This window comes from Hippichthys cyanospilos, chromosome 2, assembly GCF_059441005.1.
Source record: "Hippichthys cyanospilos isolate Australia breed blue-spotted pipefish chromosome 2, RoL_Hcya_1.0, whole genome shotgun sequence".
Taxonomy (NCBI): Eukaryota; Metazoa; Chordata; class Actinopteri; order Syngnathiformes; family Syngnathidae; genus Hippichthys; species Hippichthys cyanospilos.
In genome coordinates this window covers 3535927-3552436 of record NC_142370.1, presented here as the reverse complement: position 1 = coordinate 3552436, position 16510 = coordinate 3535927, and the positions used below count along the sequence as shown (strand labels likewise).

The following is a 16510-nucleotide window of genomic DNA, read 5'->3' as shown; positions in this document are numbered from 1 at the left end:
TATCATCTACATTGTATCCATTATTTATTTGTATTCTCACTAGGGTCACGGGCGTGCTGAAGCCTATCCCAGCTGTCCTCAGGCAGCAGGCAAGGTACACGCTGAACTGGTTGCCAGACAACAGCAGAGCACACAAAGATGAACTACCATTTATTTACAGTACAGTTCCCAACATACCTACCATGCATGTTTTTGGAATGTGGGAGGAAACAAGATTACCCGGAAGAAACCAACGTGGCCACAGGGGGAAACAAGCTGTAAGCAAACCCATGGCTTCTTCCATGCCAATTTTTGGGAAAATGGCATTTTGGGAAGCTTCTGTAACAGCTAGTGACTTTTGCTGGCTGAAACAGGAACTGCAGTTGGTTTTGAAAAACCCTTTCTTTTGAATTGCACACACTGCTCAAGCGGAATCCCATTATGAAATAAAGATAAATTAATTACAAATAAAGACTTTTTCATTTATTTTTTACTTATTTACTGTTGTGTTTATGTGGCGGTTAATTTTTCAAAATCATCTTAACGGAACAATTTATAATTTCTTTTACTGATTTTCAAACAATGTATGGATTTGGTGTCACAAGTCTTAAGCCTATCAATTTCATTAAATAATTTATAAATAAATTGGGCATTCACATTGCAAACAATTAGTCATTGATGAATGGAGTAAGATCGCTGTCAAAAAGACGTATGCGTGTTGACTAATGGCAGCACGTTTGATTTGCAGATCGACTGAATGTGTGGTAGCTTGGCATGTCATCTCAATTTGCATATTCAACTAAAATCTAAAGGCTCAGATTCACAAACACAATAGATCAGATCCACGAATCCAAAGGAGAGATTCATGAAAAGATTCGTGTCTCGCCAGAGTCGTCCTCAAACAAATGGTGAAACACTCGTGCGTCTTTTTGACGTATGCCAGTTCAGGGTGGCCCCTGTACACTGCTCGATGACAGTTGGGATAAATACCAGGACGCCAGCGAACCTAAAGAAGATAAGCGGTGGATGGATGGATGGATGGATGGATGGATGGATGGATGGAAGGATGGATGGATGGATGTTACCTGTTAAAAATAAAAAAAAGGGTGCATTAAGTATTCTAATACTTTTGCAGCTCCCCAAAAAAATATTTAAAGATTTTTGCTTTGGAAACTCACATTAAGGTAAAAAAGACAGACATGACGTTATTGTCCGATCATCGTCCGACAAAGCAGCATATAACATCATCTCAACTCCTATGGGACATAGACAATTAAAGGTTTGCTATGATACAAAAGATAAAACGACAATGCCACAGAAAGAGTCCAATCAGATTGCACTGGTGCCATCCCATGATGCTGCTGGCATAGGCTGTGATCTGGAGCACTGAGGTGGTTGGACCGTTGGGGCTTTTAATGTGCTCCAAGCGCTAGGAAACATACAGCAATGCTGTTGACCGTGTGCTTCACAAGTAATACAAAAGGGTAAGGAACACATTGCTTAGCTCCTTACTTTTGGCTGAGTGAATTGTGGGACTGCTAGTTTGTTAAAGGGAACGGGCATGAATGGCGAGGAAATTACTTGATTGTGAGACAGTCTACAGATGTTGAAAGACAGTGAACAATGTGTTTTTCAATGAATCAATATGGATGCAAAGGAAAATTGGTTCAATTAATCCTTTTAAAAAGTCCCCACAGACAGAACCCACTGTCCTGTTTGCTTTGAAATGGGAGATTCTAGCACTTTTGTCCCTTGCATTTGTTAATATTACAACCTACAAGGATTCCCGTGGCAACTCGTTACGTTTCTCTATTGAAAAAAATTGGGCCAATAACTAAAACTGCAACAGTTGAGAGTTGCTTTCTAACCAATCAGGGTCAGCACTTTTTCTGCATGTGACATTTCCGGTCGTGGAATGACAGGCAACGTGGAGTTTTGAAGCTTCTAACAGACTGAATACCTATGACCTTAACGTTTTTGTTTAGTTTCTCTTTCAGGTATTGCGAAATGAAGTGTGTATAAAATGTCCAAATGGTTAAAGTAATCTTGCCTGACCGGGAGCTCGGCACCCCTAAATATCTGGTTGTAGAATCGCCCTTTTGAATACAGACGTGTGTCTTTCTTTTCGCATATTAACAGTGGAATTATTTGAATCTCCTGAGAAATACGGCTGCGTGGAAGTCGCCAGATAAGCAACATGTGAGTTCACGCAAAGCATTCGTACGAACATTTCAGATATACACAGTACTGGTAGCGGTACAGCACCGACGTCACAATAGATATTTACTCGTCATAAATGTGCCATTATTTGACGATCAATATCGTCACGGAAAATTCAGCAGACCCTCTCGCCAAGTAGCCAATCACGCAAACAGTGACGAACTTCCGGGTCTCTATTTGTTTTTTGGGCTTGGTGGCTTTTAAAACATACTCATGTGCACGGGCTTTGTCCCATCCTAGATGATAAAATACCTTTCTTATTTTTATATTTGCAAGGAAAAAAATGTACAGAATGTACTAAGAGTGAAATATCACATCGTCGAGTCGGTCGGAAAACGACAGTCGGAAGGATATTGTGACGGTCTCTTCCATCTTTGAGGTATCTGCCGGACAGCACAAATTGGACGATTTTGGACGCCGAATAAATCAGAATTCACCGCCGCATCACCAGGCTACTGCATCCTCCTCCTCACTGTTTTCTCCATTGGTGACAAAGCTGTTAGCAAGGCTGGTCGCTAGTGCTAGGTTCAAAACAAGTGACGGCGGAACTCAACCAGCTAGCACAAGACAAGGTGGAGATTATACTGAAAAAAGGGTTGTTGATTATCAACTGGGAACAAATCGGCGGCTGAACCGATGTTGCGAAAAAGCTAATTTTCCCGTTGGAGAATGGCGAAACGCCGAGCAGCTGCGATAGCATTCGCTCCTCCTTGCAGTCATCGTGTCTTGTGCTATAATTCTCGCCGGCTGGAAGTGTCTGTTGCCATTGAGAGGATTTATGGGCTCACAAGGTAATAAGTGCGTGCGTGCGCGAGCGTTTGTTTTGACGCCATAGAGTCGTGCATTTGTTTGTTTTTTTTCCTTTTTTTTTGTTTCCACAGCTTCCTGTATCAGCTGATCGCGGCGCGCACGCATGTTTCTCAGCCTCCGTTCGCGATCAGCTGATCGCAACGGGTCGGTTGTGTTCTTGATCGGAAGCGTGACATGTTGACAAGCGTTTAAGTCCGCCGTGTGTTTATCCCGCAGTTTCTTCTGACGAGATGAGCGTGCGTGCGGGCCAGGGGAGCGATGAGGTGCTGGTGTCACAGGCTGTGTGGGACTACCTGGCCGCCGCCGGTAGGCCCTGGCTTATCGACTTCCAGCACAAGCAAGGCATGAATGCAGGCATCGTCCGGCGGGGCGAGAGGGGGGGCTGCTGCGCGGTGAGACTGCAGCCGGTGCCAGGCTCCAGGCTCGCTGGGGCGGGGGACGCTCAGGTTTCCAGCGAGGCACGCAAAGCCTTCATCGATCTTTGCCGCTGTGCCCGCAAGGAGATGAGCAAACTGGAGGGCCACCCCAAAAGGAAGAGGGCCCTGCTGCCCTGCGTGGGGGTCCTCGAATCAAACGACGAGAGGAACGAGAGGCAGCAGCAGAAATTCCGAAAGGCTGCAGACGACGAGGCCTTCTCCGTGCAACACGAGGTAGCCTACCGGAAAGACTGTGGAACGACTTCGCACGGCGAGGTGGACGACAAGACTTCATGTTCCATCTGCATGGGGGACATTGTAGACAAGACCACCCTGGAGAAGTGTGGCCACTCCTTCTGCAGATGCTGCTTGGATCAAGCTTTCAAGGTGAAGAGGGCCTGTCCTGTGTGTCGCCTTGTTTATGGCCAGCTCATTGGTAACCAGCCTGCCAATGGCACCATGATTGTCGAGCGGGATCCCACCCTGCAGCTCCCGGGTCATGAAGGCTATGGGTGTATCTTCATCATCTACAGCTTCCCTCCTGGCTTACAGGCAGTGAGTAGATCAACAGATTAGTTTGCATGGAAAATTTTGTGAGAGTGGTACCTTTACCCATAAAATTAATTGATTCCGGAAGTCATTTCGTAACGTGAATTTTTCACAAGATGCTTTTTACATGTAAATTGTCGAGTTCCAAGCGCCACAAAAATGTGTCTAAACCCTTTAACCCTTCACTCCCATTGGGACAATGCGTTGTCAAACTCATTTTGATCGGTGGGCCACATTGTCGGGGCCAGAATGACTGTGAGGTCAAATAAATTTTAAGTGTCCGTGACACACTCACCTGCTTTTGAGATCAAACTCCGCTAAAAACCGTTCAAAACGAGTATTGCTATCAAAATGGTTTTTCCTCAAATTTTCCAATGTTAAAGACAACCTACAAATTGTGTGTTTTAGCCAGGAACTTGAATTCAAATCAGTATTTCGCGGGCCACAACAATGATGTGGCTGGCCGGATCTCGCACCCAGGCCCAAGTTTGACACCTGCGGACCATAGGAATGGGAGCAATAAGAAGAAATAGCATTCCAGCATTTCATTACACACCCCTCTAGAGATTCTAGTGTCATTTAGCAACTTTGCAATACACAACAAGCCAGTGCTGGGCCCACTGTCAACAAGCTACGTTGCGTTGTACAGTTTCTCGTCAATTAACCAACTCGTACTGACGAAATATATTGTGTGCAATATGTGTGCACGACTATAGTTTACACAGATCACTGTGTTGATTGACAGATTGCTGATATTCAAGACAGATGATCTTATAATCGGGAACAAGTCTTGAAGTTTGTTGGAAGTGGGTTGAGCATGCAGGTTGTGGGTTTTGCTGCGTTAAGCAGATGTGTTTTCTGCGTTAAGCAGATGTTTAAGACACTTCAGTGATAACTAAATCAAACTGGGACAGGATTAATGTCAGGTTCAGACAACCCAGAACATTTAATAAACAACAAACCAGAAGGAAGACAACAAACCTTTACCCCAGAGAAGTGCGGACAAAGATGTGCACCGTTGCAGATCTCTCTACCGTTCTGGTTCCTATTTCTATTGTTCGCCCACGATGCAAAACCACTTGCTGCCCTGTAAAGTGAAGGAGAGAAATTATGGCAACAAGGTAACCGTTTCTAATAGTGGGGGGCGTTGGTGGAAGTCCTTCTACTCTCAGTCCATGCAATCACTGCTATATCTTCTTTCCCAGGAACATGGCAACAGACCCCGTTCTGTTTCATTCTGTCATTAGATCATCATGCCTGTGATTCATTACAGCAGCGGGAGGCATGACAACTCAACAAAAAGTATCCGCGTATCCCAATATAAATGTTGCAGAAACTTTTTTTTTTTTTTCGGTTTGCTCCCTAATGAGTTGTGTGTTTAATTTTTTTATAATTTTTTTTGAAATGCATGAAATCATGTGCTGAATTGGGGGCAGTGATCTGCTATTACATTTGCATAGCTGCTTTATCAAACGATTATTTAAAACAATACTTAAAATACAAAAAATACATTCAAATAGTGCTTAACCATAATAATGACTGGTAGTGTATTATTTTAAATCTTAAAATTGACCCAAAGTTCTATATATTGTCGAGTCATATAATGAAAAAATTACCTACTTTTACGACTTGGTCTAGACACAAATGCAATGAGACATGTCTCACAAGATGCAAGTCCACGAAAACAAGGTGTCATTTTAATTAAATTGCTAAAGGTATTCTATAAAATAATGCTCAATATCAATTTACAGGTATTTAATAGTTTTTTTATTTAGACATTTGCAAAATTGAGCAGCCTACGGGGAAATCAACAATATAGCATGTGAATGCAAACATAAACAAGTCACTCTTCTTGTTAAATTATAATTTAACAAAATGGATGGAGCTTTTACAGGGGGATTTTGCTTTTTCAGAAGACCAAATAACAGTTGCACTTCATTATGAATTACCTTTTTTTTGTCTTTATTACCTTTTTTTTTTCCCCCCTTTTAAACAAATTTTAGACTCTACATTTTGGTCATGGAACAAAGCGACACCAGACCCACAGAACAGACTTTTAAGTCAGCCTGGTTAGAGTAAGTGCGGCAACAGCGTGAGGATGTTAACATCACCGTGAAAGAGTCATTTGCCTCCTCCATTAAACCAGTGGTTTTAAACCTTTTTTCAGTTTTGTACCCCCTGTGAAATATATTTTCATCCAACTACCCCTTAAACATAGCAAATCATTTTCATTTCTATGGGAAACAAAATATATTTTCATCCAACTACCCCTTAAACCACAGGTGTCAAACTCAAGGCCCGGGGGTCAGATCCGGCCCGCCACATCATTTCACACGGCCCGCGAAATGCCCATTCCAATTCAAGTTACCGGTCAAAATACCACATTTGTAAGTCGTTTTCAGTATTAAAAATTGTTTAGGGGAAAAAGCAAATGCTTTTTGCCCTCACCCTCTCTGTGATTTCAAAACTAGTTGGAAGTGTGACAAATACACCCAAAATGTATTTTATCACAGTCATCCCGGCCCTCTGACAGAAACTAACTGCAACGTGGCCCTCAATAATAATGATTTTGACACCCCTGCCTTAAACCACGTGTCAAACTCAAGGCCCGGCCCGGCCCGCCACGTCATTTTATGTGGCCCACAAAAGCAAATCATGTAAGTTTCCATGACCCTTGCTAAACTCTAGCTTGTCGTGTATAATGAAAAATAAAGTTGAGATTTTTTGGTTTGTTCTGTTAGAGTAATATAAACAATAAATGAACAAACTAGAATGCTTTACTTTTCATTTCAAAACAACTAAGCCATCAATTTGCTGTGTAAAGTAATATTACTATGAGACAATTTAAAATCGACTTGGTTTCCTCAGCACATCGGCCCAATGAAGAAAGTTCTCGCTACAAAATGGCCCGCGACAAAAATGAGTTTTGACACCCCTGCCTTAAACAGAGCAAAGCATTTTCATTTGTATTGGAAACAAAATAATGAACATAGTGTCCTCTCTTGGATCGTAGAAGAGGTCTATTATCGAAAAGAAATGGTAATTATTAATAAATATTTGTCCAGAAAAAAATAATCAAAATAAAGTGTCAGACCTGTTTTCAAATAAAAGTAATTAAAAATGTTTTGGGATTACAGTAGAGATCTGTTCCAAAAAAAGAAATCTTTAACTTCTTAATATTTGTCCACAGAAATATTATACATTAACTTCTTAATATTTGTCCACAGAAATATTATACATTAAGTGTCAGACCAGTTCTAAATAAGAAATAATCATCCCACGGAAAAATATTCAACGTAAAGCGTCATTTTTTGGGATTGCAGTCGAGGTCTGTTGACAAATATAAATCATAAACTTAATTATTAATTAATATTTGATGATGACAATAACATAGGTCAGACCTGTCCTCAATAATAAATAAATATAAATACAGAAGAATATTAAACATTTGGGATTATAGTAGAGATCTGTTCACAAAAATAAATAAATAAATTAACTTAATAGGTAATGAGAGTTAGCATGTGGCAAGTTGGGTCGAACAATCTGAGGATGAGAGAAATCTGACTTTAAAAAATAATGAAATTGAATAACCTACTGAACATAAAATTTGTTTTATGAACTTATAATTTCCTGAAACATTAACGCAATTATTTTGAAAGGATTTTTGCATGTTTGTTTATTTCAAATCTCGAGTACCCCTGGAGTTTCTTCAAGTACCCCCAGGGGTCCCCTCAGCCCCACTTGAGAACCACTACATTAAACTGCCTTAAAAGTAATCTAATGTCAAGGGAACTCACTAGCTAGCAGCTACCGTACTTCATGGTGTACACGTCAAGTTTTTTGTTGTTGTTTTCTCTCATTTTGAACTCCTATACCCTCATAACTCAAAAACCAAACCTTTTTTTCCACATTCTGTTTGTATATTATTAATTTGAATGTGAAATACAGTGGGGCAAAAAAGTATTTAGTCAGCCACCAATTGTGCAAGTTCTCCCACTTAAAAAGATGAGAGAGTCCTGTAATTTTCATCATAGGTACACTTCAACGATGAGAGACAAAACAAGAAAAAAAAAACAGAGAATCACATTGTTCGAGTTTTTTTAATGAATTAATTGGTAGATTCCTCGGTAAATATTTGGTCACCTACAAACAAGCAAGATTTCTGGCTCTCACAGACCTATAACTTTAAGAAGCTCCTCTTTCTCTCCTTACCTGTATTGATGGCACCTGTTTGAACTCGTTATCAGTATAAAAGAAACCTGTCCACAACCTCAGTCACACTTCAAACGCCACTATGGCCAAGACCAAAGAGCTGTCAAAGGAAATCAGAAGCAAAATTGTAGACCTGCACCAGGCTGGAAAGACAATCAGCAATATGTAATCAGCTTAGTGTGAAGAAATCAACTGTGGGAGCAATTATAAGAAAATGGGAGACGTACAACACCACCAATAATCTCCCTCGATCTGGTTCACCACGCAAGATCTCGCCCCATGGGGTCAGAATGATAACAAGAACGGTGATCAAAAATCCCTGAACCACACGGGGGGACCTAGTGAAAGACCTGCAGAAAACTGGGACAATAGTAACAAAGGCTACCGGAAGTAACACTCTACGCCGCCAGGGACTCAAATCCCGCAGTGCCAGAATTGTCCCCCTGCTAAAGGCAGTACATGTCCAAGCTCGTCTGAAGTGCATTTGGATGATGCGGAGGAGGATTGGGAGAATGTAATATGGTCAGATGAAACCAAAAAAAAAACTTTTTGTATAAACTCAAACTCGTGTTTGGAGGAGAAAGAATGCTTATGTTGCATCCATACAACACCATACCTACTGTGAAGCATGGGGGTGGAGACATGCATTGGGACTGTTTTTCTGCAAAGGGACCAAGACGACTGATCCTTGTAAAGGGAATGAATGGGGCCATGTATCGTGAGATTTTGAATGAAAACCTTCCATCAGCAAGGGCATTGAAGATGGAACGTGCCTGGGTCTTTCAGCATGACAACGCTCCCAAAACACACCGCTCAGGCAACGAAGGAGTGGCTTCATAAGAAGCCGGCAGGTTGGGGGAGAAACAGTCAAGGGCAACCTTCCATGCTCTGATCTCACAACAGTCTTCACTTGGGTGAAGATCGGCCCAAGTACGACGATGAGCAAATAATCTCGGAAGACCTCTATTTCAAACAAATTGGGACGGGTCCCAACCGTGTAAGAGTAATGAGGATCTTTGCGCAAATGACAAGCAGGTCCGGGATTTAAATAAGAGGAGCCATTTGGCGTGTAAAATAGTGATGATGCCCCTCCCCTTCCCCCCCATAACCGCAACACTGTTACGTGATAGGCGATGAAGGAATGCATCTAAAAGTATTGTAATCTCATCATTTTCATAACGCACACCATGCATTTCAATTGGACAGCGATGATATGTGTAACCACTAAGTCAGTGTTTTTCAACCACCAGTGTGCCGCGAGACGTTGTCATGTGTGCCGCACTTGACAATGTCACCTACGGCATTGACTGTGCCGCGGACAGCCCCCCCCTTTCCCAACAAAAGGTTGGGAAACACTGCATTAAGTCATATACTCACGTTTTTGTAAAAACCCAAATTTAAGTAAAAAAAAAAAAGGGGGGGGTGACTAAAATGGGAGGTCGACTTGTACATTAAGAAAGATGGTAATTTATGCTAGATACAGCACTAAATACAGCAGGCGATGTAATTATGTGTCGGAGTAATTAAGTTGTTGTTTAGGGCCCTGAATTTCCGATTGTTCATATGCTGTTGATATCGGAAGGAGTGACTCTCAATCCACTTTTGTCACATGCTTTTGTGAAAAAAATAGAAAAATAAGGAAAGAAAAGCGTACCAAGGCATTCTTGTGCATACATTATTTGATACAATAAGGTTTATTGTGAAACGTCATATACAATACAAAAATTGATCGTGTTATGCAAGGACGAGAAATCTTATGGCGTTATGAGCACCTTTACAGGCCAGCGAAGCCTAGTGCACAAGGGTTCATTATTTACTTGCTTGCAACTTTAGCTACTCTTCTAGTTATTTTGACTTGAAAAAACAGCCTTATTGACCTAGTGTGTTGTGAACTCTTGATGTCTACAGCCAGAGCATCCCAACCCGGGTGTGCGATACCCAGGAACAGACCGTTTGGCCTACCTCCCTGACAGCCCTGATGGGAACCGTGTGCTAGGCCTGTTGCGGCGAGCCTTTGAGCAGCGCCTTACCTTCACGATCGGTACCTCCATGACGACAGGCTTGCAAAATGTCATCACTTGGAATGACATTCACCACAAGACCTCAAAATGGGGTGGGCCCCGATGGTAAGTTTTTTTCTTTCTTTTTTTTAAACCAAGCCGAAGGTAAGGTTTTTTATTTTTTTTAAACCAAGATCATTCAAAGAGCCCCACTCTTGAAACACAGACTGGCCATGGCCAGTATGAGAGGATGATGTGAGCAATACTTTTATCTGCAGCGTGTAATTTTTAAAAGGTTACAGCGTCTTAGAAGAGACCATACTTAGGAGCCTATGCCAAGCAAGTGAGATGTTTCACATCTCCATTGTTGAGGTGGCTGATGGAAATTGTGGCTGTAAGGTAGTCAGTGCCTGTCGTGGCGTCAATCCCCGAACCCGTTGGTGGACACGAGCGGTGAGGGAAGCCGTGAAGGTGAAGGAGTCCTATCGAGCCTTTTTGGCCCGAGGTACTCCGGAGGCAGCTAACAGGTACCGAATGGCCAAACGAAGTGCAGCTTTGGCGGTCCATGAGGCAAAAACCAGGGTGGTTCTGCTTCGAGGCAATTGTGGTCTACCGTTCGGCGTCTCAGTAGGGGGGAAGCAGTGCACTATTAACACTGTGTACGGCGGAGATAGTACAGCGGAGATAGTACAGCGGAGATAGGGCACTGCCAACTACTTTCCAGATTTAAGACAAATATTACTGCAGTACACATACTTAAATCTTAAATTAAACCATATAACCTATTTGTACTATCGTCCCTTCCCGTTTCCATTCATTTGGCTGCAGTCTCACGGAGACTCGTGGTTAAATTAGTGGCGCCCGGAAAAGTGAGGCCTGTAGCTAACCAAACACGATAACAATCATACTTTACACTTGAAATTCCAATTTATTACAAAAGAACTCGAGGTAAGATATTGAGTACGTGCCGGTGAAGCCTCTTTTCTCCTCCCTCGCGTGTGTGTTTAATGAGGGAGATGGGTAATCCTACAAGACAAGTGATTGGTTCCAGGTCCAACTATCAACCGATGAGGGCAGGAGTTGTCACGTTCTCCCGCTTGTTGGGTATACCGAGAGAGGAGTGACGGTCTACCTCGTAGCAAGTGCATATATACAAACCGGATTCGATTAAAGTTGGGAAATTGTGTAAAATGTAAATAAAAACAAAATACAAGGATTTGAAAATCCTCCTCAACCCATATTCAATTGATTACGTTACAAAGACGACATATTTAATGTTCAAACAGATAAACCTAATTGTTTTTTGCCAAATAATGAGAATTTGATGGCTGCAACACGTCCAGTAGAAGTTGGGAAAGGTGACGAAAAATACTGAGAAAGGTGAGAAAAGCTCATCAAACACCTATTTGGAACATCCCACATACACGTCCAGTAGAAATTGGGAAAGGTGACGAAAAATACTGAGAAAGGTGAGAAAAGCTCATCAAACACCTATTTGGAACATCCCACATGTGATCAGGCTAATTGGGAACATCTGGGTACCATGATTGGGTATAAAAGTAGCCTCCCCAAACATGCTCAGTCATTCACAAGAAAGGATGGGGCGAGGTTCACCACTTTGTCCACAACTGCGTGACAAAATTAAGAACAACATCTCTCAAAGCAAAATTGCAAATTTAGGGATTTCAACATCTACGGTCCATAATATCAAAAAGTTCCGAGAATCTGGTGAAATCACTGCACGTAAGCGCCGCGGCCGGAACCCAAGACTGAATGACCGTGACCTTCGATTCCTCAGACGCCACTGCCTTCAAAACCGACGTGTGTAAGGGGGTTTCCCCAAACGGACTCAGGAAAACTTCCGAAAACCACTGTCAGTAAATACAGTTCGTCGCTTCATCAAAGTGTGGGTTAAAACTCTACCATGCAAAGCAAAAGCCGATAATGAACAACATCCAGAAACGCCGCCGGGTTCTCTGGGCCCGAACTCATGTAAAATGGACTGATGCGCAATGGAAAAGTGTTTTGTGGGCTGATGAATCTGGACTGTTATCAACGCAAAGTTGAAAGGCCAGCATCTGTGATGGTATGGGGGTGCATTTGTTCCCAACAATGCAACATAAATGCTGAAAATTACATACAGATTTTAGAGCAGCTTATGCTGCCATCCAAACGACGTATTTTTTGTGGACGCCGCTGCTTATTTCAGCAAGATAATACCAAGCCACATTCTGCACGTGTTACAACTGCGTGGCTTCTAAGTAAAAAATTCCAGGTTCTCCCCTGACCTGCTTGCAGTCTGTCTCCCACTGAAAATGTGTGGCGCATTATGAATCGTAAAATAAAACAGAAGATCCCGGACTGTTGAACAAATGAAGCGGATGGGAAATGGGAAAGAATTCCACATGAGAAGCTAAGAAAATTAGTCTCCTCTCTTCCGAAATTTTTATTGAGTGTTATTAAAAGGAAAGGTGATGTAAACAAGTGGTAAACATGCCCTTTCCCAACTTCTACTGGATGTGTTGCAGCCATGAAATTCAAAGTTAATAATTATTTGGCTAAAAACAAGTATCAGTTTGAACATTAACTTTGTAGTGTATTCAATTGAATAGGGGTTGAGAAGGATATTCAGATTGTATTTTGTTTTCATTTACATTTTACACAATTTCCCAACTTCAACCGAATCCGGTGTGTAGTTGTCCTGTCTGGCATGCAAGGAAAATTTACAAGCGTGTTTCTCCGCAATATTAACCAAAAAAAAAAAAAAATCTGCGATGCACTGATACACATAGGAAAGGTGTGAAATAGTGAGGGATCACTACATTGAAGACCTCCTCAATTTCACAGACCCGTCTTCCTCTGAGGAAGCAGCTTGGAAACTCCGGGTTATGGACTCAACTACGGATAAAGTGGTAGATGATGGGACGAATGGACTTCATTTATCACTTTGTCATGTTTTTGTCAACTGAAAGTAAAAGTGTTGTATTTTTTTCCAGTTTTGGCTACCCAGACCCAACTTACCTGGTACGTGTGACAGAAGAGCTGCGAGAGAAGGGCATCACTGCGGACTGAAATGAAAGATGCCCAGGAGTTTGCGTTGCTTGAGGGCGGGTATACAATGGTAAGATGGTTCCGAGTTCATCTGTGAATGTTAAAGTAGCCAAAATAGGCACTTCTGGAGAAGAGATCATGCCAGTGTGCTCCCTCTTGAATTGATTTGAGCTTAGCGCTACTACGTGTGGTGGGCATGAGCGAGTGCAGCTCGTGTCATATATTCTTGAGGATCACTCATTACCTTTTTATTTTCCTGCTCTGGAGATACCAGGGGTGGGCAACTTACATTTTTTTTCTGGTCCGGTATTCGTCACAGCCCTGCCCGCTTTCCGTCATCGTTTTTAAGCCAGACGAAATTGTAATAGTGAGTCTGTCAGTCTTTTAGTGTATTTTTGCCCATCCTTCCGCCACCACTAGAGGACGACATTTGACTTTTTTTTTTCTGCGCCGTCATTTGTCAGATGCTTCTGTCAGCACTCGTACTACTTTTTTCTGTTTTTCAAGTTAACGCCATATTTGTGGCTCTCCAGTTACATTGCAACTGAAACACAATACACTCATATAATGTAAGTGTAACATGAAAACAAAGCCAGCTAATGGGATTAACCCTAAACTACAATACACCATGATTAATAAAGGGGACGAGAGTGCAATTAACCATCATTTCCGCTGGATGGCATTATCATGCGTTGCATGACTATCAATTGATGGATGTCAGTTCCATTTGTAACCGCCTGCCCTACAACTACAGAGGACGTGTTTTTACTTTTGTCTAAATGTGTGTACATTTCATCTGCCACATACACTACAAATGAGACTAAGTATTGCTGAAGTTGAATTTACTAAAAACGTATTTAATTCGGAAATTTGCATTTTCTTGGCCAAGAGCCAACCAGCGAAAGAATGCTCATTGGTCTGCATTCTTTGGTTACTCGAAACGCATCCCAGAATGCTCTTCTCAGCAAGAAACCTAAAACCAAGACAGGGAGCAACTTCGTACAAATAAAAATCTCTGGTAAAGTAGGTGCTTTATAGCTGTGAATGAAAAGTAGTGAATTGAAGCAACCCACTTTCTTCACTCAACTGAAGACATTTTTCCACTGCTTGGTGGTGCTGTAAAGTGACTAATGCCATATTGACTGCCGTCTAATTGCAGCTTGTTCTATAAAGATGCAGCAATATAGCAGATAAACAGTTGATTTATATTTCGGGAAGCAAAAAGTGGTATGGCAGGCTGGCGGACATATGACGTGATGTCTCTCCCGATGATCACGACGGATGAAAATTGCAATCCCCACATTTTTAATTGGCCATTTTAAAAAAAAATCCAGTCATTCTATCGGCGAAACGGGCATCTCTCGGTGACGGGCTGACGGACTGTCCGTCAATGCCGACGAAGTGTCCAGCTCTGGGATATACCTTTTCCTATGCAAATGTTTGTGATCATAGTTTGTTGCAAAAGTCTCAAATTGAGTTCCTTCTTTCTCAGATGGCAAAATAGCACCGCTAAACTTCTGTCATTTAAAGCACTTTCCGACAATTTTTTGTCCACATTTTCTCCTTGCTTCTTTGTATGTTTTGCAGCAAAAGCTGTCTGAACTCACTGTCATTTGTTGACACATTTGTTTCATTTCTTCCTCATGCTCATATTGAACTAAAATGGGGATCGTTTGAAGTAATTTAGCTTTTTCGCGAGAAATAAATTATTTAGCTTTTCGCGATTGGTCTAACCATCTTCCCGCGTCATCCCAAGGCATCAAGCCCATACAACCTTAGTTAGTACTGTGCTACTCTAATTAGTGCTCACCAGATTTATGAAGATGTCAAAAACGAAGGGCATACAAGCCGCTAAACCAAACGAAAGGCACAAGAGCTCTTTAAAGAAAATGAAAATCTATGCCTCTCCCTGTCAAACTGGGAGTCTGAAGAACTGAAGCTAGTCTAAAGACTACTGTTGTATGTTTTATCTTTATCGAGGATCTGTGATATGCAATTGAAAGCAATTTATGAACAAATAGTATTGGAATTAAGCATGGATTGTGTTGTGCCTTTCCTGATGATCACTGACAAAAAATATTCAGCATGAACTCATGAGTGGAAGCGAAGTATGTTGTGGTTGTGTTTACATCAACTCCTCCCATTTTAGCACTTTTCGAAACATGGCAACTTTTGATACACCCTGCCATGAAAAAGGCATGATTTAATCGAGTCTTGATGGTGGGTCTTAATTTTTGAAATGTAGGAGTTTCATGAAACCTGAATTCTATAGAGATTGTTGGACTTACTGTAGGACCGTGTGTTTTTGCAATCCACTTGCTGTTAAATTAATCAGAATACAATTCTAATAACCGAATGGCTAGAAGGTGCACAATGGTTAAGAGTTAACCAGCTGGGCGTGTAGTGCAGCAAATACAAAAAATGTCATGTCATTGTAATACAGTCGGGACACATTCACAGTCATCGGACAGTCAGTGACCATAAATTTGACTAATGGGTGTCCTCACGTTTGGCGCCAGCTGCATTTCAAATTTAAGGAAGAGTAAATGTATTTGTTCATTGTGTCAAAATGTATTCGGTGTCGCCCCATGAAAAACCTTGGTGAGATACTATGTGTATGTAAATCACCACTCAAGCGCTGTCACCTGCTTGGCTTAAGTGATCATTTTTTGTCATGACATGCATTTCTCCTCTCATCAGAGCATTTTTGTTGTCATTTCTGTTTAAGGGACCAAAAGATCTTTTTGGACGCAGGTTTGTAGTTTTGCAAAATCTACTGTATAAACATTTCTATGCATCGTACATGAATGAGAAGAAAGAAGGGAGCTTACACATGCTATTGACTTTTGCTTTTCTGTTAATTGGTACTTTGTTGATAATCAGAATAATGTGCTTTACATTTTAATACTTGAATAAAAAAAAGCTTTTGTTTGTCAATGTGTTGGGTATTTCATGTCTGTCCCCCTCCCCCAAACTGACCATGCGTAACGAAAGCAAGAAGCATCGAAACCTAACGAACGCAAGGTCGTCTCCGTGGTTCGTCTTGGGACACCCCCATGTGAGTCTTGCCTTGTCCAGCAGGGTTTTTTGGGAGTCAGGGACCCCTTTTAGAAAGCAATTTTTCCAAGGACTCCCATTGCAAATGTTTGCCAGAAAGCCAAACAAGTGCCTTATTCAAGAGATTCAATTTGACAAGTATATTTGGTACTTTACAGCTGTACTGAACTTTAGAAAATAAAATCTGCAAATCGCACACCTTATCACAAACCGGGT

At 41.6% G+C, this 16510-nt stretch overlaps 1 protein-coding gene and 1 pseudogene across 2 annotated transcripts; both read left to right on the top strand.

The window, feature by feature from the left end:
• Positions 1 to 1313: 1313 nt before the first annotated feature.
• dtx3 (deltex E3 ubiquitin ligase 3) lies at positions 1314 to 16174 on the top strand. 2 transcript variants are annotated; one of them, XM_088407921.1, is made up of 4 exons: positions 1314 to 1463; positions 3226 to 3980; positions 10095 to 10312; positions 13183 to 16174. In XM_088407921.1, the coding sequence occupies exons 2-4, from the start codon at positions 3240 to 3242 to the stop codon at positions 13256 to 13258; spliced, it is 1035 nt and encodes a 344-aa protein (XP_088264047.1). In that variant the 5' UTR covers positions 1314 to 1463; positions 3226 to 3239; the 3' UTR covers positions 13259 to 16174. The 2 variants fall into 2 exon arrangements, with proteins under 2 accessions (XP_088264047.1, XP_088264046.1); XM_088407920.1 differs by lacking the exon at positions 1314 to 1463 and adding an exon at positions 2376 to 2990.
• On the top strand, positions 5994 to 8811 carry LOC148426893 (uncharacterized; annotated as a pseudogene).
• Positions 16175 to 16510: the final 336 nt, after the last annotated feature.